General features: G+C 44.3%; 1 protein-coding gene and 1 long non-coding RNA gene across 5 annotated transcripts in view; one reads left to right on the top strand and one right to left on the bottom strand.

The window, feature by feature from the left end:
* Nucleotides 1-14,362, bottom strand: part of MTHFD1 (methylenetetrahydrofolate dehydrogenase, cyclohydrolase and formyltetrahydrofolate synthetase 1) — a 71,980-nt gene extending 57,618 nt beyond the window's left edge. The window contains exons 1-3 of one of the 4 annotated variants that reach the window (XM_034937685.3): nt 13,923-14,061; nt 13,266-13,390; nt 1,553-1,637 (exon numbers count right to left, since the gene is read on the bottom strand). Coding sequence is in view for 3 of the 4 variants with exons in the window: in XM_003831610.5 (XP_003831658.1) it covers nt 1,553-1,637; nt 13,923-13,963 (126 nt within the window). In the remaining variant the exon portion in view is untranslated. Of the gene's footprint in view, nt 1-1,552; nt 1,638-13,265; nt 13,391-13,922 lie in introns of all 4 variants that reach the window. The other 3 variants (XM_003831610.5, XM_034937686.3, XM_057299725.2) reach the window with 3 other exon arrangements.
* A 138-nt stretch (nt 14,363-14,500) lies between these two features.
* Nucleotides 14,501-25,045, top strand: part of LOC100978361 (uncharacterized) — a 40,043-nt gene continuing 29,498 nt past the window's right edge. Inside the window, exon 1 of the long non-coding RNA XR_008620900.2 lies at nt 14,501-23,187. This is a non-coding gene — a long non-coding RNA (uncharacterized LOC100978361). The remainder of the gene's footprint in view (nt 23,188-25,045) is intronic.

The following is a 25,045-nucleotide window of genomic DNA, read 5'->3' as shown; positions in this document are numbered from 1 at the left end:
TGAGTTTTTGGGTGAAAATTGAAATTTTTTATCCACCCCTGTGAGCTTGACAGCTTCTCAATACTTGAAAACTTCTCTGATGAGCTTGTTGGTGATGTTAATGATTCCAATTCTTTCATATTGCATAATGAAATGTTAACATTTGGAAGATCTGCATAATTCCGGGAACTATTATTTTCCAAATGAGGAACAAAGGATGTTACAAAACCATGCATGGGGTAAATATTCATTCCAAATGTAACATTTTGATGTAACAAAGTGTGCAAGTCTGAGAAGATGTAACAAAGTATCAAAGTTCACTGATAGAGTTTCAGATTCTACATTGCAACTAATCTTTTAAAATTTACTTACTGAGTCCTGGTACAACATCAAAGAAAAATACCCACAACTACCTGGAAAGACTGTTAAAAGAATTCTTCCCTTTTATAGCTACACATCTGTATGAAGCCAAATTTTCTCCATATATTTCAATCAAACCAGCACACAGCAAAAGACTGAATGCAGAGGCAGATAGGACTCCAGCTCTCTTCTACTAAGCCATACAGGAAAGAGGTGTGCACAAATATAAAATAATGCCCCTCTTTTCACTAAATTTTCTTTTTAAAAAAGTTTTTGTTCCATAAAATGTTATTTATGTTAACATATAATAAATGAGCTCACTATTGGCATTTTTAAATGAATAAACATTTTTAAAACTTCCTAATTTCTCTTCTTTTTTTTGAGACGGAATCTCTCTCTGTCGCCCAGGCTGGAGTGCAGTGGCACAATCTTGGCTCACTGCAACCTCCACCTCCCGGGTTCAAGTGATTCTCCTGCCTCAGCCTCCAGAGTAGCTGGGATTACAGGCGCCCACCACCACGCCCAGCTAATTTTTGTGTTTTTAATAAAGATGGGGTTTCACCATGTTGGCCAGGCTGGTCTCAAACTCCTGACCTCAGGTGATCTGCCCACCTCGGCCTCCCAAAGTGCTGGATTACAGGCAGGAGCCAATGTGTCCGGCCAAAACTTCCTAATTTCTAATATAGTAAACATTAATGGATAAATCTATATAAACAATAGCTTCTTGAGGTCTTACATCTTGAAGAGTGTAAACGGGGCCAGGTACAGTGGCTCACGCCTGTAATACCCATGCTTTGGCAGGCAGAGGCAAGAGGACTGCTTGAAGCCAGGAGTTCAACGCTACAGTGAGCTATGATTGCACTACTACATTCCAGCCTGGCAACAGAGTAAGACCTTGTCTCTCAAAAGTAAATAAATAAATAAATAAATAAATACATTAAATTAAAGAAAAAAAAGATTGTAAAGGGGCCCTACTAAGACCAAAGGTTAAGAGACACTGGCCTAGAGAAGGAGTATCCACAGAGAAGAGCAGAGGGCCAGGATATGCCAACATTTAGAAGCTGAGCCAAAGGGGGGAGCCTGCCAAGAGAGACTGAAAAGGCATGAGATTACACAACAGCCAAAAAAAAGGAGGAAAGTAGAGGGAGAGGTCTGAAATGATACTGAGAAATCAAGCAAAGACAACATTAATGGAAATACACTATCATAATACCTGTAATATTGCCAGGCGTGGTGTGAAACCAGGTACTTGCTCCTTCAACTGAGTGACTTGATTTTTCAGTCTCGCCCTTATTTGCCTAGAGAAAAAGGAAAGGGTGGGGTTAACACTGAATGTTTCAAGCACAAATAAGTGATGCAGATTATTAGATGTATTTCTCTTTTATTTGTTTGTTTGTTTATTAACACAGGGTCTCGCTCTGTCACCCAGGCTGGGAGTACAGTGGCACAATCAAAGCTCACTGCAGCCTCGACCTCCTGGGCTCAAGCGATCCTTTCGCCCCAGCCTCCTGAGTAGCTGGGACTTTACAGGTCTGTGCCACCACACCTGGCTAATTTTTGTACTTTTGGTAGAGATGGGTTTCACCATTGCCCAAGCTGGTCTTGAATTCCTGGGCTCAAGCGATCTAGGACCTCGGCCTCCCAAAGTGCTGGGATTACAGGCGTGAGCCACTGCACCCGGCCTGTATTTCTCTTTTTTTTTTTGAGACCAAGTTTTGCTCTCATTGCCCAGGCTGGAGTGCAATGGTGCGATCTCAGCTTACCACAACCTCCACCTCCCAGGTTCAATCGATTCTCCTGCCTCAGCCTCCCGAGTAGCTAGGATTACAGGCATGCGCCACCAAGCCTGGCTAATTTTGTATTTCTAGTAAACGTGGAGATTCTCTATGTTGGTCAGGCTGGTCTCGAACTCCCGACCTCAGGTGATCCCCCCACCTCAGCTTCTCAAAGTGCTGGGATTACAGGCGTGAGCCACTGCACCCGGCCTGTATTTCTCTTTTAAATCAAAAACACTGGCCAGGAGCAGGCAATGGTTCATGCCTGTAATCTCAGTACTTTGGGAACCTAAGGCAAGAGGATTGCTTTAGAACAGGAGTTTAAGACTATCCTGGGCAACATAGTGAGACCCCATCTCTACAAAGAATAAAAAATTAGTTGGGAGTGGTGGCAGGCCCCTGTAGTCCCAGCTACTTAGGAGGCTGCGGCAGGAGGATGGCTGGAGCCCAGGAGGTTGAGGCTGCAGTGAGCTATGATGGTGCCATTGCACTCCAGCCTGGACGATAGAGCAAGACTGTCTCCAAAAAAAAATAAAATAAAATAAAAACACCACTGAATGGACATTATCTGGTTTAATATGTACAGGAACTTCCCAACAATTTTCCAGGCCTCAAGTAGATGTGAATCTTTTTCTTTTTTCTTTTTTTTTTTTTTTTTTTTGAGATGGGGACTCGCTTTTGCCCAGGCTGGAGTGCAATGGTGCGATATCTGCTCACTGCAACCTCCACCTCCTGGGTTCAAGCGATTCTGCTGCCTCAGTCTCCTGAGTAGCTGAGATTACAGGCACATGCCACCACGCCCGGCTAATTTTTGTATTTTTAGTAGAGATGGGGTTTCACCATGTTGGTCAGGCTGGTCTCGAACTCCTGACTTCGTGATCCACCCATCTCAACCTCCCAAAGTGCTGGGATTACAGGCGTGAGCCACTGTTCCCGGACACGTGGATCTTTTCTTACTCCCACTGACACTAACTGAGCCACAGGGTTCAGGGATAATTGAAAATGTATTAGTTGATGGCATTCAAAATCATATAGTAAATAAATGAAAACTTAGACCAACACTTCTAGAAAGTGCTGATGCTCATCTTTTTTCACATTTCCACTCTCCAGGTGCTGTCATGAAAAATTTTACAGGAACAAACTCAAGCACACACCTTTTGCTCAACCTGCACTAGTAAGATGACCACAGCGTATCCACATAAGGTTGAATGATAAATCAATGAATCCCACTCCAAATTCAGTATAAACTTACAAATTATGTTCTAATTCACAAAAGAATTTTCTTTACAAAGAATTTAACACAAGGCTAAAAGTATAACCTCCTGCAGTCTCCTTATTAGAGTGAAAGAAAGTATAACCTCTTGCAAAACTAAGATGATCAATTTACCAACATACAACTTCTCAACAATACACTAGGAAGTCAAGTAAATGAAATTACATCCATAAATACATATCTGAATAGCTCAACCTTGCCCAGTTATGATATATGATACAATGTTCAACTTGAACATGCTCTGTCCCTCTTGGAAAACCAGTTTTGTCATTTGTCATATGGACATTCACAAACAGCTCTTCCTTCATTCTGATTTGGTTACTCCCAGTTCCACTTCTCCACACGTCACAAAAAACTGACATAAACAGGCACACAAGAAATAGATTATTTGGACTGGCCTAGTAAACATCAAGAATGTTGAATGGTACAAGAAAGAAGTCATACCCAAGATTTTCAAATTTTATTTATTTTGATTTTTATTTATTTATTTTATTTTTTGAGACAGGGTCTGGCTCTATCACCCAGGCTGGAGTGCAGTGATGCAATCACAGCTCACTGCAACCTCCACCTCCTGGGCTCAAGCCATCCTCCCACTTCAGCCTCCCAAGTAGCTGGAACTACAGGTGCACACCACCACACTTCAGCTAATTTTTGTATTTTTTGTAGAGATGGGATTTTGCCATGTTGCCCAGGCTGATCTTGAACTCCTGAGCTCAAGTGATCCTCCCACCTTGGCCTCCCAAAAGTGCTGGGATTACAGTTATAAGCCACTGCACCCAGCTCAAATTTTATTTCTAGTTAGTGACTTTGTTTTTTCAAGTCAGTATTCTCTACAATAATATAGCTCAAAAGAAGAATAGACCATTGGAATTTTTTTTTTTAACTGGGATTGGACCTGGATAGAGGCCACAGTTCTGCTCTGAGACAAGGGAACAGGGAATACTGCAGTTTGCACTCCCCAGCAGTTCCAGCCCTAGCTGCTCCCCTGAATGACAACCAGATGTGGTGCTGGGCATAGCCTAATACCCCTATACAGTCACCCAGGCTCTCTTTGGCCCTAAGTCTTATATAATCATTCTTGCCGAAATCCATTAGAAATTCCAATTCACTCTGTTTAACATCATGGCTGAATTTAAAATATTTAACATGTTATGACAGAGAAAAAAACACATTGCTAAAATATAACCTTTAACTCTTATTATGGATATAGAAAAATGAGTAAATAAAAATAAAATATAACATGGACATTTCAACAGAAGCTATATGGTAGGCAAAGGAGGCAGCATGAAATTTACATGATTAAAATAAAGCTGCCTTTAGACAACAAAAATGCTGAAATGTGCCATAAGCTTAGAGTAGTTCTCAAATAATTCTCAAATGGCACAGGGAAAACACTTTTAGTAACTGATCAGAGAAGAAGCAAAAACATTCACCTTCAAAATACAGGGCTTCGGGCCGGGCATGATGGCTCACGCTTGCAATCCCAGCACTTTGGGAGGCCAAGGCAGGCAGATCACGAGATCAGGAGTTCGAGACCAGCCTGGCCAATATGGTGAAACCCCGTCTCCACTAAAAAATACGAAAAATCAGCCAGGCGTGGTGGCACGCGCCTGTAGTCTCAGCTACTCAGGAGGCTGAGGCAGGAGAATCGCTTGAACCCGGGAGGCGGAGGTTGCGGTGAGCAGAGATCGCGCCACTGCACTCCAGCCTGGGCGACCCACTGAGACTCCGTCTCAAAACAAACAAACAAATAAACAACAACAACAAAAACAACAGGGCTTCTTCTAAAAAAAATAGTCTTCTTCTAAACAAGGACACAATTTATCCCCCTGCCCCAATAGATTACTGTTATATATATATATATATATATATATTTTTTTTTTTTTTCTTTTCTTTTTTTTTTTTGAGACGCAGTCTCCCTCCGTCTCCCAGGCTGGAGAGCAGTGGCGCGATCTCGGCTCACTGCAAGCTCCGCCTCCCGGGTTCAAGCCATTCTCCTGCCTCAGCCTCCCGAGTAGCTGGGACTACAGGCGCCCGCCACCACGCCCGGCTAATTTTTTGTATTTTTTAGTAGAGACGGGGTTTCACCATGTTAGCCAAGATGGTCTCGATCTCCTGACCTCATGATCTGCCCTCCTCGGCCTCCCAAAGTGCTGGGATTACAGGAGTGAGCCACGGCGCCCAGCTATTATAAGATTTTTAAAATGCAGAACACAAATGTTTTATTTAATATGTTTTATTCCCATTTTGTTCATTTGTTGATTTATTTCATTTGTTCATTAACAATTTTTATACTACTAAAAAATACTTCGGCTGGGCACGGTGGCTCACGCCTATAATCCCAGCACTTTGGGAGGCTGAGGTGGGTGGATCACCTGAGCTGGGGGGTTTGACACAGCCTGAGCGGTGAAACCCCGTCTCTACTAAAAATACAAAAAAAAAAAAAATTAACTGGGAGCGGTGGCGCATGCCTGTAATCCCAGCTACTTGGGAGGCTGAGGCACGGGAATCGCTTGAACCCGGGAGGCAGAGGTTGCGGTGAGCCGAGATCGCGCCATTGCACTCCAGCCTAGGCAACAAGAGTGAAACTCCATCTCAAAAAAAAAAAAAAAAAAAACTTCAAAAAATTTTTAAAAACTTAATATGTAGTTCCTTGTAAAAATAATTGTGATTGTAAGGCCACCTAGTGTTCCAAGAAATACATATATTTCAAATTGCTAGTCATTTAAGTCAAATTAAAACACTAAATTACCTTCTTGTTGAAAGAAAACTGATTTTCACCTATCACTAATATAGCAAAAGCTATATCAGTATACAAGACAGTCAACTGACAATAGTACTATTATTACATAAGAATATTTACTAAAAAAATTATTATAATTTAACCCAGACATTTACCAAATTTGACAGTTACCTCAAATACATATTTGAAAGCTTAATGTGAGGAAGCTATTTTATGCTTCATTGAAAGTTTATAATGTAAAGTTCTTCCATCCAATTCTCTCTAACTCAAAGCCCTAAGAAAGCAAAGGTAAACTGCTTGATATTTATGACATGAAAATAAGTCAGAATAGTGTAAAATTTTAATTAATCCTATAATTCTTAGTGAGGGTAAAGTCCATCATTAATCCACACACACAATGACACAATAACTCACATTAAGCTTCTGGATCAGGGTTTTTCAATCTCAGCACCACTGACATTTGGACCAGATCATCCTTTGTTATAGGGACTATCCTGTGCACTGCAGGATGCTCGGCACCAGTCCTGGCCTCTACTGCTAGATGCCAATAGCACACCCCTTCCCCATATGACAACCCAAAAGACTCCAGGCATGCCCAATGCCCTGAGGTAGAGGGAGGAAAAAACTGCCCCATTTGACAACCTCTGATCTAATGCAATAAACGGACTAGGTTGGACTGGTTAAGGCTTTATAAAATTTAGGATTTTAAAAGTGGACCATAAGTTCATTCAGAAAAAGATCTCAAAGAGAAAAGAAACTTCGGAGTCCTGGTACAGGCAACCAAGTGTGGTAGGATTCCTGAACAATGAGGTCCCACCTCCCCCACCCCCACCCACTCAAGGATGAGGGGGTAGGCAGCATCTACTCAGATCCAACAAATTGATGGCATGAAGATAGACAGTACAGTATTGCTAAACTGTTCACACCTTTCAAAAAGTCAAGCATCCAGATTTTTATGTGTAACTACAGGCATAAGTGTGTTAAGAAGTAATCTAATGTTGTAAAGTAATAAATGTGTTGAGAAGTAATCTAATTCTGTAAGCCAAACAAAAAACATTTGGCCTCTAGGCCACGATTTTATCACCTTCTGCCAGTAGCAAGAGTTATGAGACAAGACAAGGTTGGCTCTGAGTATGAGGATCTGTAAGAAGCGGTGCTTAACTATATGTCAACAAAGGAGAGTTGATGCCAGTGGGTCTGCTGGTGAGAACAGGCAGACCCCTAATTCTAACACTGAGAATTAGTCTCACTATTGGAGGATTACCTAACCATAGATCTGGCCGCTAAAGCTGACTAGGGCTCCAATGAACAGCTCTAGGTCCCTTGCAGCCCTCTGGATCATCAGAGGGGAAGGTAGAAAGAATGGGGAAGGTAAGGGTTCTCCACTTGGAGGGAAGAACCTGCCAAGAGCTTGTAATGAGAAAAGCCTCACAAGGACCTGGCCTTCCTGCTTTTCAAAAAGACTGAACAAAACCTTAGGTAGAAAAGGTTAGGTCTAAAAGGCTGCTTACTAAGGAGGGACTGGTATTTGGGCACCTAAACCCAAAGATCACTTATAATGTTAAGTCATTCATTGCAGTCAAGATTAAGTTCCTTGACAGGCTCTGGCAAAACCTTTCACAGAAATGCTCCCTTATCTCCTGGGACCTCTCAAGAACCAGATACCAAGCAGTACGTCTCCCGTCCAGGCTTGTGGTGAGGGGCAAAGAAAAAAAAAAGCTTAGCCAGCAAAGTAAGTAGGTCTGACCTGTCTCTAACCAGTCAAAATTGGACTATAACCTCAAAAATGACTTTTTGAAGAGAATCTGTTTGGGTGCTTCCCAACCAGACTGATGGGTGGAATGATTTCCTCACAATGGAAAGGCCTCAGGGAGAACCAAACCCAGGGTGTCTCCTGCTGGAGGGTAGAAGTTTGCAATTCCTTCTAGCAAGCCAATGACAAGCCCATGGTAGGGAAAGAAATGCACCATCGAGCCTCTGCCACCTACCTTGGAACACCTGGGCAAGTCACTTAGCTTCTGGCTAAAGTGTCATAAACTGCAAAATTGAGGGGAAGGGTAGTAGCCGAGTGGCTGAGGAATCTTGACTGTGGCACCTTTAGCCACCCACTTCTTCAAGGTCAAGGATTTACAGGGTGACAGAAGCTGCTTTTTGGTCAATTAAGGGGTGCAAAGGAGAGCCAACCGCACAGTGCAGGGGTAATGGGGGCCTTCTGCACTGTGGATGGGATGTCAAAGAAGCTTGTTTTGAGAGTCTTACATTCTTTTAATCCTTGGGGCAACGTCAGGAAGTAGACAGTTCTCATCATCCCTACTGCACAGAAAGGAAAGTGAAGCTAACTTTTCCAAGGCCACACAAGCATCCCTGCCCCTTAACCTCTATTCTACCAACCTCTACTGAGTCAATTAGAGGAGAAGGGAGCCATTTGCCTCCACTCCAAGGACCCTCCTCTGTACTAGGCCAGCTTTCCTTCTAGAAGATTCTTAATGCAAATAGGGGATGTAACAGGGAACCATAGACCTCTGCTCAAAACCCCACTACCCAAATCCCAAACTGCCTGATCCCAACTCCCCTGACGGACAAGGACAGACACTTATTTGCAAACCACATCCCCAATCAGGTGCCATGACCATAGTAGTTGGCTGCCAGCTCTGGGCTCTGCTGCACTGTCGCTGCAACCTGCCCAACAGCCTGGCTGGGGTCCTAGCTGAAGGTCCCAGCCTCTCTGGAACTCCGACCTCTCCTGCACAGGCTTCCAGAATCAATCCAGCTATGACAGTCAAGTTTCCATGTAACTTTTGAGCAACCTGCACTTTGGAGTTCATTACAGGCAAATTTTTTTTTTTTTTTTTTCTTTCTGAGATGAAGTTTTGCTCTTGTTGCCCAGGCTGGAGTGCAATGGCGCCATCTTGGCTCACTGGCTCACTGCAACCTCCTCCTCCCAGGTTCAAGCCATTCTCCTGTCTCAGCCTCTGGAGTAGCTGGGATTACAGGCATGGGCCACCACGCCCAGCTAATTTTGTATTTTTAGTAGAGATGGGGTTTCACCATGTTAGTCAGGCTGGTCTCCAACTCCTGATCTCAGGTGATCCTCCTGCCTTGGCCTCCCAAAGTCCTAGGATTACAGGCATGAGCCACCACGCCCTGCCCAGACAAATCTTTTTAAGCACAAAAGGGCCTACATGTATTTAATCTACAGGACAAAGTAAAAGTCTTATCCATGTTAACTTAGTAACCAAGAAGACCTGCCCTTCACTATGGTAAGCAAATTATTTTCACAAAAACAGTTCTTCTAGCCCTGTAGCTAAATGTACAGCCAAGGTTCCAAACTTTTATCTTTGATCACTAGGATAAATTCTAATTTTAAGTCTCAAGATTATAAGCCAGCTCCCAAAGGTACAGCCTGGATAAACACAAACATCACTTTTTTATTCAATGAGTACTTTCTAAGTACCTATTTATTAAAACTTACCATGTACCAACGACTTCTCTAAATGCTTTATAGGTATTAAACTCATTTAATTCTAACAAGCTTATGAGTTAGGTGACATTACTACCCCAATATACAGAAGCTAAGGCACAGAGGTAAACTGCATGACCCAGTGATGCACAGAGGAGGCAGCACCGTGCTTAGGCTCTGGAGCTACCATCCACAGCGAGCTTACAAACATACCCAACTTGCCCTGCACTTGGCCAGCAAACACTCGCAGCACCTACTCAAACCATCTGCCTCTTCACAACCAGTCTCTTTAGAAAGGAGACTTAATCAAGAAAAATGCCACCAATGGAGAGAGCAGGCTTAATTATAGCAAACTAAGGGAAGGAAAAACCAAACAAATCATATAAATGTAGTAAGCCCCCCTTTGAAAGTCCCACTTATAGAACAACTATGCTTTCTTGCCTACAAAGCAAGGTGGGCCTTCCAACACTAATGCACATCCTTCTCCCACTTTGCATAATCTTTTAAAAGACACCACCCTTCTGCCCAGGGCAGGGTCAGGTTCCTCTACTCAGGAGCCTCCACTCGGTCAGCTTCTCACAGGGCCATTGCCATTGACCCCCAAAGCAGTAATTTAGTAACTGGTGAGGACAAAGGTCTATGGCACAGGCTGTGTTTTTGGTCAGGAGCTATTTCCCTCACAACATTGGCAGGCTTAAGGCTCCACCTCCTTCAAGTCTTTGCCCGTAAGTCACTTTTACAAAGACTATGACTCCCATATTTAAAATTGCAGCCACCATGCCACAGAAACTCCTGTCCCTCTTTTCTGCTCTGGTGTTCTCTTTGTGCTTCCCACCAGCTCACAATGTGTTTCACCTATTTAAATGTCTGTCTACCCATCAGTATGCAAGTTTCATGAGGGTAGGGATTTGGGCTGTTTTGTTCACTGTTAGACTCTCAGAGCTTTGAAGATTGCCTGGCTTAGGGGACACATACAGCTACTTGTTGAGTAAGTGAATAAATACCCACAAAGAACAGATACTTGTCTCTAACTCTCAGACCTTCCCCCAGTTGTCAAATTCAGGCTGCAACCTTAGAATTCCCCGTGAGGAAGAAATGGGGCTGTTACTTCCAAAGAAAGATAATTTGGCAACTAAATCCCTCATGTGAGTACCCAGTTTCCCACAGAGTAGAGCAGGTAGAGAAGGAATCTGGAATGCTGAACTTTGTCAATGTCCGGGCTCCCAGGAAGGCATAAAAGGAGAATAATAATAGAAGAGGACGAGTCAGGGATAGCATTCTCAGCAGGGTGGGAAACATGGTAATGAGAGGAAGACTGTAAAGAAAAAGCAAAGCGCCGGTGGGGGCGCAGTGGCTCACACCTGTAATCCTAGCACTTTAGGAGGTGGAGGCAGACAGATCACTTGAGGTCAGGAGTTGAAGACCAGCCTGACCAACATGGCGAAACCCCATCTCTACTAAAAATTCAAAAATTAGCCGGGCATGGTAGTGCATGCACGTAGTCCCAGCTACCTGGGAGGCGGGCAGGAGAATCGTTTGAACCCAGGAGGCGGAGGTTACAGTGAGACAACATCATGCCATTGCACTCCAGCCTGAACAACAGAGCGAGACTCTGTCTGGAAAAAAAAAAAAAGAAAGAAAGAAAAAGAAAAGCTTATGAAATTCCTTTTAGCAAGTAGTAAGTGCTGGTTAGAATGAAAAACATCATATACTGGGTGAAGACCTTAGTTTTAGTTGAGCCATTGCCATTCACCCTTGGACAAATCACACCACTTTTCTGGCCTCAAATGATTTCCTAATCCGCAGGATGGAATGTGGGAAGTGGGCTGGATTTTTAAGAAATTCTAGGACCGGTGCAGTGGCTCATGCCTGTAATCCCAGCACTTTGGGAGGCCGAGGTGGGTGGATCACATGGGGTCAGGAGTTACAGACCAGCCTGACCAACATGGTGAAAGCCCGTCTCTACTAAAAATACAAAAATTAGCCAGGCGGGGTGGCACACACCTGTAGTCTCAGCTACTCGGGAGGCTGAGGCAGGAGAATCGCTTGAACCTGGGAGGTGGAGGTTGCAGTGAGCCAAGATCGTGCCATTGCACTCCAGCCTGGGCAACAAGAGTGAAACTCTGTCTCAAACAAACAAACAAACTAGCTGGACATGGTGGCGGACGCCTGTAATCCCAGCTACTTGGGAGGCTGAGGCAGGAGAATTGCTTGAACCCAGGAGACAGAGGTTGCAGTGAGCCGAGATCACGCCATTGTACTCCAGTCTGGGCGACGAGTGAAACTCCATCTCAAAAAAAAAAATTAGCTAGGCGTGATGGCGGGCACCTGTAATCCCAGGTACTCAGGAGGCTGATATGAGAGAACTGCTTGAATGCAGGAGGCAGAGGTTGCAGTGAGCCAAGACTGGACACAGCAAGACTTCATCTCAAAAAAAAAATAGATCTCAAGGCAGCAGCTACCATGCAAAAAAAAAAAAAAAAAAGATAATGAATCATTCATATATACATTAACTAATTACTGATTATTAATACAACATATATGGAATACTTATTATGTGCCAGGAAGAATTCTAAATGATCATCTGTTAGGAACCCATTTAATTCTACTAATATCCCAATGACCTAGACATTACTTTTACTTAACATTTGAGGAAACCTTGGCACAGAGAGGTTAATTAATTTGCTTAAAACCACACAAGTAGTAAGGCACGAAACAGGGTTTCCAGGTGTTTAGGATATAGACAAAAATAAGACAATACATGTATTTGCCCTTATGGAGTTGATAAACATATTTAATTTGCTCTCCAATTAACGAAAGTATATTCAGTGAGCACCTATTCTCAGTACTGGCCCAGATGCATTATTATTGTACTAAATTATCTGCACTATTATTATGCACTAAATTATCTCTTCACAATCAGTCTTTCTAAAAGGAAAGTTTTTATATTAAAACAAAAAGCCACTGGAAAAGGAAGTTAAGTTTGAATACAAGCAAACAAAAAAGGAAAGTAAAGCAGAAATACAGTTTAGCAAGCCACATGTTGAAAAGCACTAAGCAGTAAGTATTGTGATTTCTTTTTTTTTTTTTCTTAGACCGAGTTTCGCTCTTGTTGCCCAGGCTGGAGTGCAGTGGCGCATCTCAGCTCACTGCAACCTCTGCCCCCCAGGTTCAAGTGATTCTCCTGCCTCAGCCTCCCAAGTAGCTGGGATTACAGATGCCTGCCACCATACTCGGCTAATTTTTTGTATTTTTAGTAGAGATGGGGTTTCACCATTTTGGATAGGCTGGTCTTGAACTCCAGACCTCAGGTGATCCACCCACCTCGGCCTCCCAAAGTGCTGGGATTACAGGCATGAGCCACTGGGCCCAGACTTTTCACCACCGATGACTTTGTAATTCACTCAAAAACCGATTACAAAGTTAGGAGTTACAGGACAATTACAATTTAGTAACTGCTGTGGCTGGCAACAGTTACTTACATAACTGGTGATGTGAAAGGTCCCAAGAGCAAACTCAGTAAGGTCACACAGAATATATCTTTCCCTCCTTCATCTACTAGAGGGAATATATCTTTCCCTCTTCCTTCTACTCTCATTTTTCCTCACCAGTCACCTCCCAGAAAAAAAGCAGCCAGTGTTACTTCCTGGGAGTAAAGCTGGCAACGATACCCACTAATTAAGCATTCAGATGTCCCGCAAGGGTAGAACAGGCAGAGGTCAAGTGGAATGCAGAATATTCTCAGGACTCTGGAGCCAAATTAAGTTTCAAGTAACTCTAGGACCAGGGCAGAGAGATGGCTGTTAGAGAGAAGCACGAGATTGAAGAGAAAGGAAAAATGTATTAGATTTCACTTAGCGTATGATAAGACTATGGTATAGTGGGAAAAGCTATGAGCTGGAAGGACCCTCTGTCATTATCAGCCTTGTAGTCTTGTCAAACCTTGTCACCTCACTAGTCTCCATCTACTCACCTCCAAATTAACGGGAATTAAGTAGATTGGATTTCTGAGTTCTGACTAGGGGGGCTCCAGGAAGCCGCAACCACCCACTCTCCCGGCAGAAAGTCACCAGCAGCTGCGCGTTTGGGAGCATAGTCGGCACAGGACTTTTCCCCGAAGCACAGGAGCCAGCGGCTACAGCCACTAGGCAGTCCACTTGCAAACGCAGGTTGTGCCCGGGTTCTCTTTCTTTGGCTACAGGTCTTCAGGTGTTATGGGCCTAACTCTTCCGCTACAAGTGTCCCTCCCGCAAAAAATGGGTCCGGGGGACCTGCACATCCTCAGAGCCCTCGTCCACAGCCCCACACTCAACAACAATGTCAGGTGCTTACGCGGAGATCTCCTTCCCGTTCAGGATTTCTGCTGGCGCCATGGCCTTTATTAGTCCGCTGCCCACGATGGACACCACCAATATCGAGGTTCCACTCCCTCCGCAGCCAAGCAGGACAACCCAACCCACGTGCTTAGGGACTGGTCAGGGGATCACACTACTGCGCCTGCGCCCCTGCCCGCTTCGCCCCCTGCAGACGCGGTGGCGCATGCGCAGTTCGGAAGGACCCGAGTCCCTTAACTAACCGAGAGCTAACAGGTCGGGGACTGCGGGACGGAAGAGGGAGGGGAAGATGAAGAAAATCGGTGATGAATGGCTGGCGGAAATGATTGGCGGAAAGAAAGAGCCAGTTCACAGTGCGCCTTTGTATTCGGCGGGAAACCCGGCCGAAGAGGGAGCTGGAAAGGACTCCGGAACCCGGCCCTAATTCCAGCCAATCAGGGAGTAGAGTTGCGGGGCGGGGTTGGGGCGGGGCAGTCTCGCGGGAGACAGTTTCGCGGGTTCGGGAGGCGAGTCTCCGGTTTCCGCCCAGTCTCTGGGGACGCGGTGGCGGGGTCTGAATCGCCTGGCTTCCAGGGAGTTTTGGGCGGGTCCCCGCACGGGAGCGTGGCAGGCGCTGGACTCGACAGCAGATGTGGAACTGGAGAGCTTGGCGCGCCCTCATACTTTATCACACACCTACGCCACCAGACTGGGGTCGGGCCCCTCCGCGTTCTGCTCTGGAGGGCCTGGGTCTGGGCCCAGCATCGCGCTTTTAGAATCTCCTCAGCTGAATCTGACGCTCAGCCGTAGGTGAAGCTTAGCCCGCTGTTTCAGGCCCCACCGACCTGGAAGGAGTGTCAGAGCTGGAGCGCGCGTGGCCTCATCGGTGTTGGGGTCACCCCGGGGTTGCCAGGGCTCAGGGAGGGTCGTAGTCTGGATTTTGTCACCCCCACGTCCCCGCCCCGCAGCAAGTCTGGGGTTGGAGAACTCACGCGGTCTTCGTAAGCTAGATGCCAGTTGACCCTCGAGGAGGGATGCTCCCTCCCCTTAAGCGTCCACGCTGGAGAAAGAGTAAGATGGACAATTGCCTGGGGAGCCTGACAGGGCGGTGGCAGCTGGGATGCTGGAGAGGACTGGCCCCTTGTGTTACTGAGTCCAAGGAATATGCTTGCTCTGCTCTAGGAACCGCGTTCAGGTTACAGTCATCCCAGTAAAGTCCTGAAGATGCGTGGTTCAGGTCACTTAGGATTTGACCAGATACCAGGTTTCTTTTACAAGCCGTTTCTGACGGTGGCCTGTTTCAACTACTGGCAGAGCTCATCTAAAACTTTTTTTTTTTTTTTTTTTTTTTTGAGACGGAGTCTCATTCTGTCGCCCAGGCTAGAGTGCAGTGGCACGATTTTGGCTCACTGCAACCTCCGCTTCCCGGGTTCAAGTAGTTCTCTGCCTCAGCCTCCCGAGTAGCTGGGATTACAGGCGCCACCTAATTAACCCGCCACCACGCCCGGCTAATTTTTGTATTTTTAGTAGAGACGGGGTTTCACTATCTTGGCCAGGCTGGTCTTGAACTCCTGACCTCGTGATCCACCCGCCTCAGCCTCCCAGAGTGCTGGGATTACAGGCGTGAGCCACCGCACCTGGCCTAAAACCGATTTTTTATTAATTTTGGGGCTTTTAATATTTTTTTCTTATTTCTAAATTCTGAGGTTATGTATAGTAGCCCCATATACGGGATTAGATAATCTCTTGTGATTTTCTATTTCTGGTAATTATTTCTAATATATGTTTTTTTGTTTTTGAGACGGAGTCTCGCTATGTCGCTCAGGCTGGAGTGCAGTGGCATGATCTCCGCTCTTTGTAGCCTCTGCCTCCCGGGTTCAAATGGTCCTCCCACCTCAGCCCCCCGAGTAGCTTGGACCACAGGTGCATGCCACCACGCCTGCTAATTTTTCTATTTTTGGTAGAGTTGGGGTTTCACTATGTTAACCAGACTGGTCTAGATCTCAAGGGATTAGTCTCCCTTGGCCTCCCAAAATGCTGGGATAATGGGCATGAGCCACCGTGCGTGGCCTTAAAGTTACTGTTCTTAAAGTTTGCACAAGTGATATGTTAAAGGTACAGACTTAGTAATATAATGACATTATAATAATAACCCTAAAACACATTGTCTCATATTGTGTTGTACCTAAACAAGTGAAATTAAGAAAATTGAAGGAAATGTTTCTGGTAAATTGCAGATAGTGAATCTTTTGTCTTATACTATCAAATAAGTATTGACTATTCCAGCTTTCTTATTTGTTGAGGAAGATGGCAGAAACCCCATTTTACAGAGGGATAGACTTTGAAGGATAATACCCAAAGCTGCATAGCTGTGGCTGGTATAGGCCCTAAACCTGATGTTTCTTCTCTAAATCTACTGCCTTTGCCATCTCAACAGCCTGGTTTTTGACAGTATCTATGTATGAGTTGCATAAATCGTTAATTCATGGAGCAAATAATTATTGAGTGGCCACTATGCCAACAGCACTGCTATAGATGCTAGAGATACCCTAGTGAACCAGCAAAGTTTCTGCTCTCAGCTCATATTCTGGTGGAGGAGACAACGATCAAGTTAAAGAAATACATAGGCTAATTTTAGAGATTATGACATGCTATATTTTAAAAATAGGCAAGCTAAGAGGATAGGCAGTGTTGCTGGGAGGTGGGAAAGTTTTGTCTCAGAAATGTGGTAAGAGAGATTTCTTTGGGCATCTGACTTGAGCAGACACCTTAATGAAGAGAGGAACTTGGAATGTAAAAGAAAGAAAGCAGGGATTTGCTTTGTGCAACTGGAAAGATGGAATTGCCATTCACTGAGTTGAAATAAAGTAAAATGTAGAAGGACTAGGTTTTGGGGTTAAGATTATGAATTCGGCTTTAGACATTTTTAGATTTCTCTTAGACATCCAAATGGAGAGAAGATATTTAAATCCATGGGATTGAATGAGATCCAACCAAGGCTATTGTAGGTAGAGAGAGGACCAAAGACTGACACCTAGAACCTTTCAGTGTTCAGAATGCAAGGAGACAGGAGGAACCAAGAGGGAAGATTGAAAAGGAGAGTCCGGCTGGGAGCTGTGGCTACACCTTTACTAATCCCAGCACTTTGGGAGACCAAATACAGGAAGATCACTTGAATCCAGGAGTTTGTAGAACAGCCTTAGCAACATAGCAAGACCCTGTCTCTACAAAAATTAAAATTAAAAAATTTGCCTGTAATCCGAGCACTTTGGAGGCCGAGGTGGGTGGATCAGCTGAGGTCAGGAGTTTGAGACCAACTTGGCCAACACAGTGAAACCCCGTCTCTACTAAAAATACAAAAATTAGCTGGGCGTGATGGCTGGCACCTGTAATCCCAGCTACTGGGGAGGCCGAGGCAGGAGAATCCCTTGAACCTAGGAGGCAGAGGTTGCAGTGAGCCGAGATCACGCCACTGCACTCCAGCCTGGGAGACAGAGCGAGACTCCATCTCAAAATAAATAAATAAATAAAAATTTAAAAAGTTAGCTGGGCGTGGTGGCATGTACCTGTAGTCCCAGTTACTCAGAAGGCTGAGGTGGGAGGATCCTGTGAGCCTAGGAGTTGGAAACTTCAGTAAGCTATAATCATCACACTGCACTCCAACCTAGGCAACAGAGCAAGACCCTGTCTCTTGAAAGGAGAGTCCAGTGTGTTCTAAGGAAAACCCCAAGAGCATCCCACCTTAGAAGACAAGTGAGGAGGCCTGGCATGGTGTCTCACGCCTGTAATCCCAGCACTTTGGGAGGACAAGGTGGGTGGATCACTTGAGGTCAGGAGTTCTAGACCAGCCTGACAAACATGGTGAAACCTCCGTCTCTATAAAAATACAAAAATTAGCCAGGTGTGGTAGCGCATGCCTGTAATCCCAGCTACTAGGGAGGCTGAGGCAGGAGAACTGCTTGAACTCAGGGGGCAGAGTTTGCAGTGAGCCGAGATAGTGCCACTGCACTCCAGCCCGAGCAACAGAGTGAGACTCTGTCTCAAAAACAAACAAGTAAACAAACAAACAAAAAAAACAAGACAAGTGAAGAATGTGTTTCATGGAAAAAGAGGTAATTAATTCTGTCAAGTGTTGCAAATTGGTCAAATAAAGAATGAAAATCAACCTTTCACAGCAAATAGAAGGAAAAAATATTTTTATTTAAATGCTTATAAAGGCAGTTGCTAGAAAAAATGTTTACTTTTTGCAGAGGCCCCGTTTTTACAACCTTTTTCAGGGGTAATTTGATATGATAATATCTACGGGAAAAAAAATGTGTTTTTTTTTTGAGTCGCTCTGTCACCAAGCTGGAGTGCAGTGGCATGATCTCGGCTCACTGAAACCTCTGCCTCCCAGGTTCAAGCAATTCTTCTGCCTCAGCCTCCCAAGTAGCTGGGACTACAGGTGGGTGCCACCACACCCAGCTAATTTTTGTATTTTTAGTAGAGATGGGGTTTCACCATGTTGGCCAGGATGGTCTCAATCTTGACCTCGTGATCTGCCTTCCTTGGCCTCCCAAAGTGCTGGGACTGGTACAGGTGTGAACCACCATACCTGGCCCAAAAATTTTAAATTTGTATTTTCTTTGACATTGTAATTCCACTTCCAGGATTTTTTTTTTTGGACAGGATTTTACTCTGTCACCCAGGCTGGAGGGCAGTAACACAATCAGCTCACTGCAGCCCTGAACTCCTGGGCTAAAGTGATCCTTCTGAGTAGTTGGGACTATAGGCACATGCCACCACCCCTGACTAATTAAAAAATTTTCCTATAGAGATAGTCTTGCTATGTTGCCCAGACTGGTCTCCAACTCCTGGCCTCAAACCATCCTCCCACCTTGACCTTCCAAAACGTTGGGATTACAGGCGTGAGCCACCTCGCCCAGTTTAGGAATTTATCTTAAAGTAATATTTACATATAAAGAAAGATGTATAGGCTGGGTGCAGTGGTTCACGCCTGTAATCCCAGCACTTTGGAAGGCCGAGGCTGGTGGATCAACTGAGGTCAGGAGTTCAAGACCAACCTGGCTAACATGGCGAAACCCCATCTCTACTAAAAATACAAAAATTAGCTGGGCGTGGTGGCCAGCCCCTGTAATCCCAGCTACTCAGGAGGCTGAGGCAGGAGGATAGCTTAAACCCGGGAGACGAAGGTTGCAGTGAGCCGAGATTACACCATTGCACTCCAGCCTGAGCAACAAAAGCGAAACTCCATCTCAAAAAAACAAAAACAAAAACGAAACAAAACAAAAAAACCATGTGTAAAACTGTTAATCACAGCACTGATTTCAATAGCAAAAAACAAAATTTCTGTCAGGATGGATGCAGTTGTTAAAGGAACAGCAGATACATATGTATAGACATGTAAGATAGCTTTCATACTTTTTTTTTTGAGATGGAATTCCGTTCTTGTCACCCAGGCTGGAATGCAATGGTGAGATCTAGGCTCCGCTTCTCAGGTTCAAGTGATTCTCCTGCCTCAGCCTCCTGAGTAAGCTGGGAATACAGGCGCCCGCCACCACGCCCAGCTAATTTTTGTATGTTTAGTAGAGACAGGGTTTCGTCATATTGGCGAGGCTTGTCTCAAACTCCTGACCTCAGGTGATCCACCCACCTCCAAAAGTGTTGGGATTACAGGCATCACCCACCACACGTGACCAGCTTTTATACATTTTTAAATGATAAAGACAGGTTAATAAAATGTATAATATTATTTATGTTGCTATATCCAAAAAAAGACCTTCTTTGATTACACTATCAAAAGTTCCCTCTCCATTTACATCCCCATTACTATCTCATTAACCTGTTTTATTCATAGCACTTACTACCATCTAAAATGACTTTATTTCTTTATATATTTGTTTGCTACCTGTCTTTTACACCAGAATTTAACTTTTAAGCTTTTTTTGTTTGTTTGTTTGTTTGTTTGTTTGTTTCGAGATGGAGTCTTGCTCTGTTGCCCAGACTGGAGTGCAGTGGTGCGATCTCAGCTCACTGCAACCTCTGCCTCCTGGGTTCAATCAATCCTCCTGCCTCAGCCTCCCAAGTAGCTGGGATTACAGGCATGTGCCACCATGCCCAGCTAATTTTTGCATTTTTAGTACAGCAGGGTTTCACCATGTTGGTCAGGCTGGTCTCAAACTCCTGACCTCAGGAGATCCGTCAGCCTCGGCCTCCCAAAGTGTTGGGATTACAGGCGTGAGCCACAGCACCCAGCCAGAATTTCAGCTTTATAAGAGATTTCCTGTCTTGTTCATACTTATATACCTGCAGCTTCGAAACATATATATATATGTTTAATATATATAATAGATATATTTTAAATTATATAGAGAGAGATGGAGTTTCACTCTTGTTGCCCAGACTGGAGTGCAATGGCGTGATCTCGGCTCACCACAACCTCTGCCCCCCGGGTTCAAGCAATTCTCCTTCCTCAGCCTCCAGAGTAGTTGGAATTACAGGCACGTGCCACCATGCCTGGCTAATTTTGTATTTTTAGTAGAGACAGAGTTTCTCCATGTTGGTCAGGCTGGTCTCGAGCTCCTGACCTCAGGTAGTCCGCCTGCCTCGGCCTCCCAAAGTGCTGGGATTACAAGCGTGAGTCACCGTGCCCTGCCAGAATTTAAGCTTTATAAGAGATTTCCTGTCTGTTTATACTTAAATACCTGCAGCTTGGAAACATATATATGTTTATATGTATATATTACATACATTATATATTTTTTTTATATATTATAATTATAAACTCCTGACCTCAGGTGATCCACCTGCCTCAGTCTCCCAAATGCTGGGATTACAGGCGTGAGCCACCACGCCAGGCCAGAAACATATTTTTAAAAATCTTGTTTTAGAGGAAAAACAAAGTATTTCTTTTTTTTTATTATTATTAGATGGATTCTCACTCTATTGTCCAGGCTGGAGTACAGTGGCACAATCTTGGCTCACCGCAACCTCAGCCTCCTGGGTTCAAGCAATTCTCCTGCCTCAGCCTCCCAAGTAGTTGAAACTATAGGCGTGAGCCACCATGCCCTGCTAATTTTTGTATTTTTAGTACAGATGGGGTTTCACTATGTTGGCCAGGCTGGTCTCGAACTCCTGACCTTGTGATCTGCCCACCTCGGCCTCCCAAAGTGCTGGGATTACAGGTGTGAGCCACTGCGCCCAGCCTATTTCTTCTTCTCTTTGTTTAGTTATTATCTATTACTGTCATTCCTATGAACATAACTTGTTTCTCCCCACTTAATTTTTATCATACATAATTGTAGACAGTGGGCACTGTCTTCAATTATAGTGAATTTAGCAGTAAATTCACATTAGACCAACTTGTATAGCTTTAAAAAATATATTTATGTCTAGGTTCCACCCTTGACCAACTAAGTCAGAACTTGGGTGGGTTCAAGGTTCATTATTCTTTGAAGATAAGATGATGTTTGAATAAAATTCCTGGTGATTCTGGTATCAAGAATACAAATTTGGGACATACTTTTTCTGCTGTAAAAATATTTTCCTAAGGCCAGGTGCGGTGGCTCACGCCTGTAATCCTAGCACTTTGGGAGACGGAGGCGGCGGATCACTTGAGGCCAGGAGTTCAAGACCAGTCTGGCCAACATGGTGAAACCCAGTCTCTACTAAAAATAGAAAAAATTAGCCAGGCATGGTGGCACGTGCCTGTAGTCCCAGCTACTCAAGAGGCTGAGGCAGGGGAATCCTTTGAACCCGGGAGGCAGAGGTTGCAGTGAGCCGATATTGCAGCACTGCACTCCAGCCTGGGTGACAGATCAAAACTCTGTCTCAGAAAAAAAAAAAAAAAAAAGAATTTCCTAGAATTAGAATCGCAGGGGTTTTTTTTGTTTTGTTTGTTTGTTTGTTTGTTTGTTTTTGGACAGAGTTTCACTCCTGTCGCCCAGGCTGGAGTGCAATGCCGTGATCTCGGCTCATTGCCACCTCTGCCTCCTGAGTTCAAGCAATCCTCCTGCCTCAGCCTCCCGAATAGCTGGGATTACAGGCACCTGCCACCATGCCCAGCTAATTTTTGTATTTTTAGTAGAGACTGGGTTTTACCATGTTGGCCAAGCTGGTCTCGAACTCCTGACGTCAGGTGATCCACTCAGCTCATTCTCCCAAAGTGCTGGAATTACAGGCATGAGCCACTGCACTCGGCCTTTATTTATTTATTTATTTTTGAGATGAAGTCTTGCTCTGTTGCCCAAGCTGGAGTGCAATGGCACGATCTCGGCTCACTGCAACCTCCACCTCCCAGGTTCAAGCAATTCTCCTGCCTCAGCCCCCTGAGTAGCTGGGATTACAGGCGTGCACCACCACGCCTGGCTAATTTTTGTATTTTTAGTAGAGACAGGGTTTCACTATGTTGGTCAGGTTAGTCTCGAGCTCCTGACTTCGTGATCCGCCCGCCTCAGCCTTCCAAAGTGTTGGGATTACAGGCGTGAGCCACCGCGCCTGGCCAGAATCCCAGTTTTTTAACACATCTAATGCTTTAGGAATAGTAAATGGAAACATCATTTCCCCTTCTTTCGAAGTACTTCTACCTTGATGAGATGTATGTATTGGAGTACAATATTTGACCTAGGCAAGAATTTCACAAAAGAAAAGCCCAAAATATGATTTTCACGTTTACTGGACTGTTCACTTTTGGTGGGATCACTTTCTTAAGATTACTTAAGGTACTAATGCTTGATGAAAATCATTTGTGTTTTCACTTCATTAATTGGAGAAAGAGCTACATGTTTTTGTTGTTGTTGTTGTTGTTTTGAGATGGTGTCTTGCTCTGTCGCCCAGGCTGGAGTGCAATGGCGTGATCTCAGCTCACTGCAACCTCCGCCTCTGGGTTCAAGCGATTCTCCTGCCTCAGCCTCCTGAGTAGCTGGGACTACAGGCGCCTGCCACCACGCCCAGCTAATTTTTATACTTTTAATAGAGACAGGGTTTCACCATATTGGCCAGGATGGTCTCAATCTCTTGACCTTGTGATCCACCCGCCTTGGCCTCCCAAAGTGCTGGGATTACAGGCGTGAGCCACTGCGCCCAGCCAGAGCTACAGGTTTTACTGTAACACTTTAGAAGATCCTTTTTCTTTGTACCTCTGTGATGTGTTCACCTAGCAACAGCTTCTTTGATATGCAAACATTCTACAGGCAAATTGCTCAGAGCAGCTACTCATGTTGGACAATTCAGGTCTCTTCTGGAAACTGGCCTTGTATTTGGAATTTTCTCCAGAGTCTGATGTGGTAAAAATTTATACTTTTCACTTCTTACTAAATGCAGCATAGCATACTACATCTTTTGAGTGTGTAAAAAATAAAGTAGTCCTGTACAAACCTAAAATCACAGAATAATCATGTAATGGTGCTATATTTTATTTTTACTTTAGATTCCTAATACATTTTTATTGTATCTTTATAAGGTTAGTTTGGGAGAATAGCACTATCATCATCTATATTAGTTAACTTTGCATTAAGGTTTTTCATTAAGGTTTTTCCCCTGTTTGGTTCTTTCATTTTACGATCCATATTTTTTGTGCCTGGTATGGGATGATAAAGATAACAGAAATAGCTCCTGTTTTTAGGTACCTTTATTTGTTTGTTTGTTTGGAGACAGGGTCTTACTCTGTCACCCAGGCTGGTGGCACAATCATAGCTTACTACAGACTAACTTCTGGCTCAAGCCATCCTCCACCTCAGCCTCCCAAGTAACTGAGATTACAGGTGCACACCACCACCTCTGGCTAATTATTAAAATTTTCATAGAGACAGGATCTCACTTGGTTGGCCAGACTGATCTCAAACTCCTGGTCTCAAGTGATCCTCCCACCCCAGCCTCCTGAAGTACTGGGACTGCAGGCATGAACCACTGCCCTGGCCTAGATACATTTAATGTAGTAGAGGAGATGAGATTTTTACATAGTATAATATTGAATGAGACAACAGTCAAAAGAAAATCACATACTATAAGAGAAGAGATTACCCTTACCTTTTAGGAATCAAGAAAACTCCCTGGAGGAGATGGTACTTGAACTTATACTGGAGGATTTATATGTTCATCCTTCTTGGTTTATATTTTGTCCCACACGGTAGCTTGTTTCTTTTTTCTTTTTTTTCTTTTCTTTTTTTTTTTTCTGAGGCAGAGTTTTGCTCTGTTGCCCAGGCTAGAGTGCAGTGGCGCGATCTCGGCTCACTGCAACCTCCTCCTCCTGGGTTCAAGCGATTCTCCTGCCTCAGCCTCCCTAGTAGCTTGTTTCTTAGAGACAGTGTGAGTGAAACTCATTAAGTAAAGTCAATACAGCACAAGTTTCATAAAATGGTAAAGAAATAGAAATAAAAGTAAAGGATGAAATTCTTAAGAACTTTGTCAGGCCGGGCGTGGTGGCTCATGCCTGTAATCCCAGCACTTTGGGAGGCCGAGGGGGGTGGATCACCTGAGGTCAGGAGTTTGAGACCAGCCTGGCCAACATGGCAAAACCCTGTCTCTCTAAAAATACAAAAATTAGCTGGGCATGCTGGCGGGTGCCTGTAATCCCAGCTACTCGGGAGGCTGAGGCAGGAGAATCCCTTGAACCCAGGAGGCGGAGGTTGCAATGAGCCAAGATCACATCATTCCACTCCAGCCTGGGTGCCAAGAGCAAAAAACTCCATCTTGAAAAATAAAGAACTTTGTCTCCAGTATCATTCTTGTTCTAGGACTGAGAAACAGTTCATTCTTCATTTTCGTCTACTAAAATTTAAGTTCTTTGATTTTCTTCTTTAGGTCTTGGAAAAAGAATTGATAGAGTAATTTTCTTAGGTATCAAGTAATGAAAATGAGAAAAGAGACTAGTCTCATTATAGATTTTTTTTTTGTTTTTATTCTTATTTTATTTTATTTGAGACAAGGTCTCGCTCTGTCACCCAGGCTGGAGTGTAGTGGCTCCATTATGGTTCCCTGCAGCCTTGAACTCAGGGGCCCAAGCAATCCTCCCACCTCAGCATCCCGAGCAGCTGGGACTACAGGTGCATGCCACCATACCTGGCTAATTTTTGTGCTTTTTCGTGTATAAAGATGAGATTTCGCCATGTTGCCCAGGCTGGTCTCAAACTCCTGGGCTCAAGA

This window comes from Pan paniscus, chromosome 15 (genome assembly GCF_029289425.2).
Source record: "Pan paniscus chromosome 15, NHGRI_mPanPan1-v2.0_pri, whole genome shotgun sequence".
Lineage (NCBI taxonomy): Eukaryota > Metazoa > Chordata > Mammalia > Primates > Hominidae > Pan > Pan paniscus.
The sequence above is the reverse complement of the archived record's forward strand: the minus strand, read 5'-3'. Positions and strand labels throughout refer to the sequence as shown.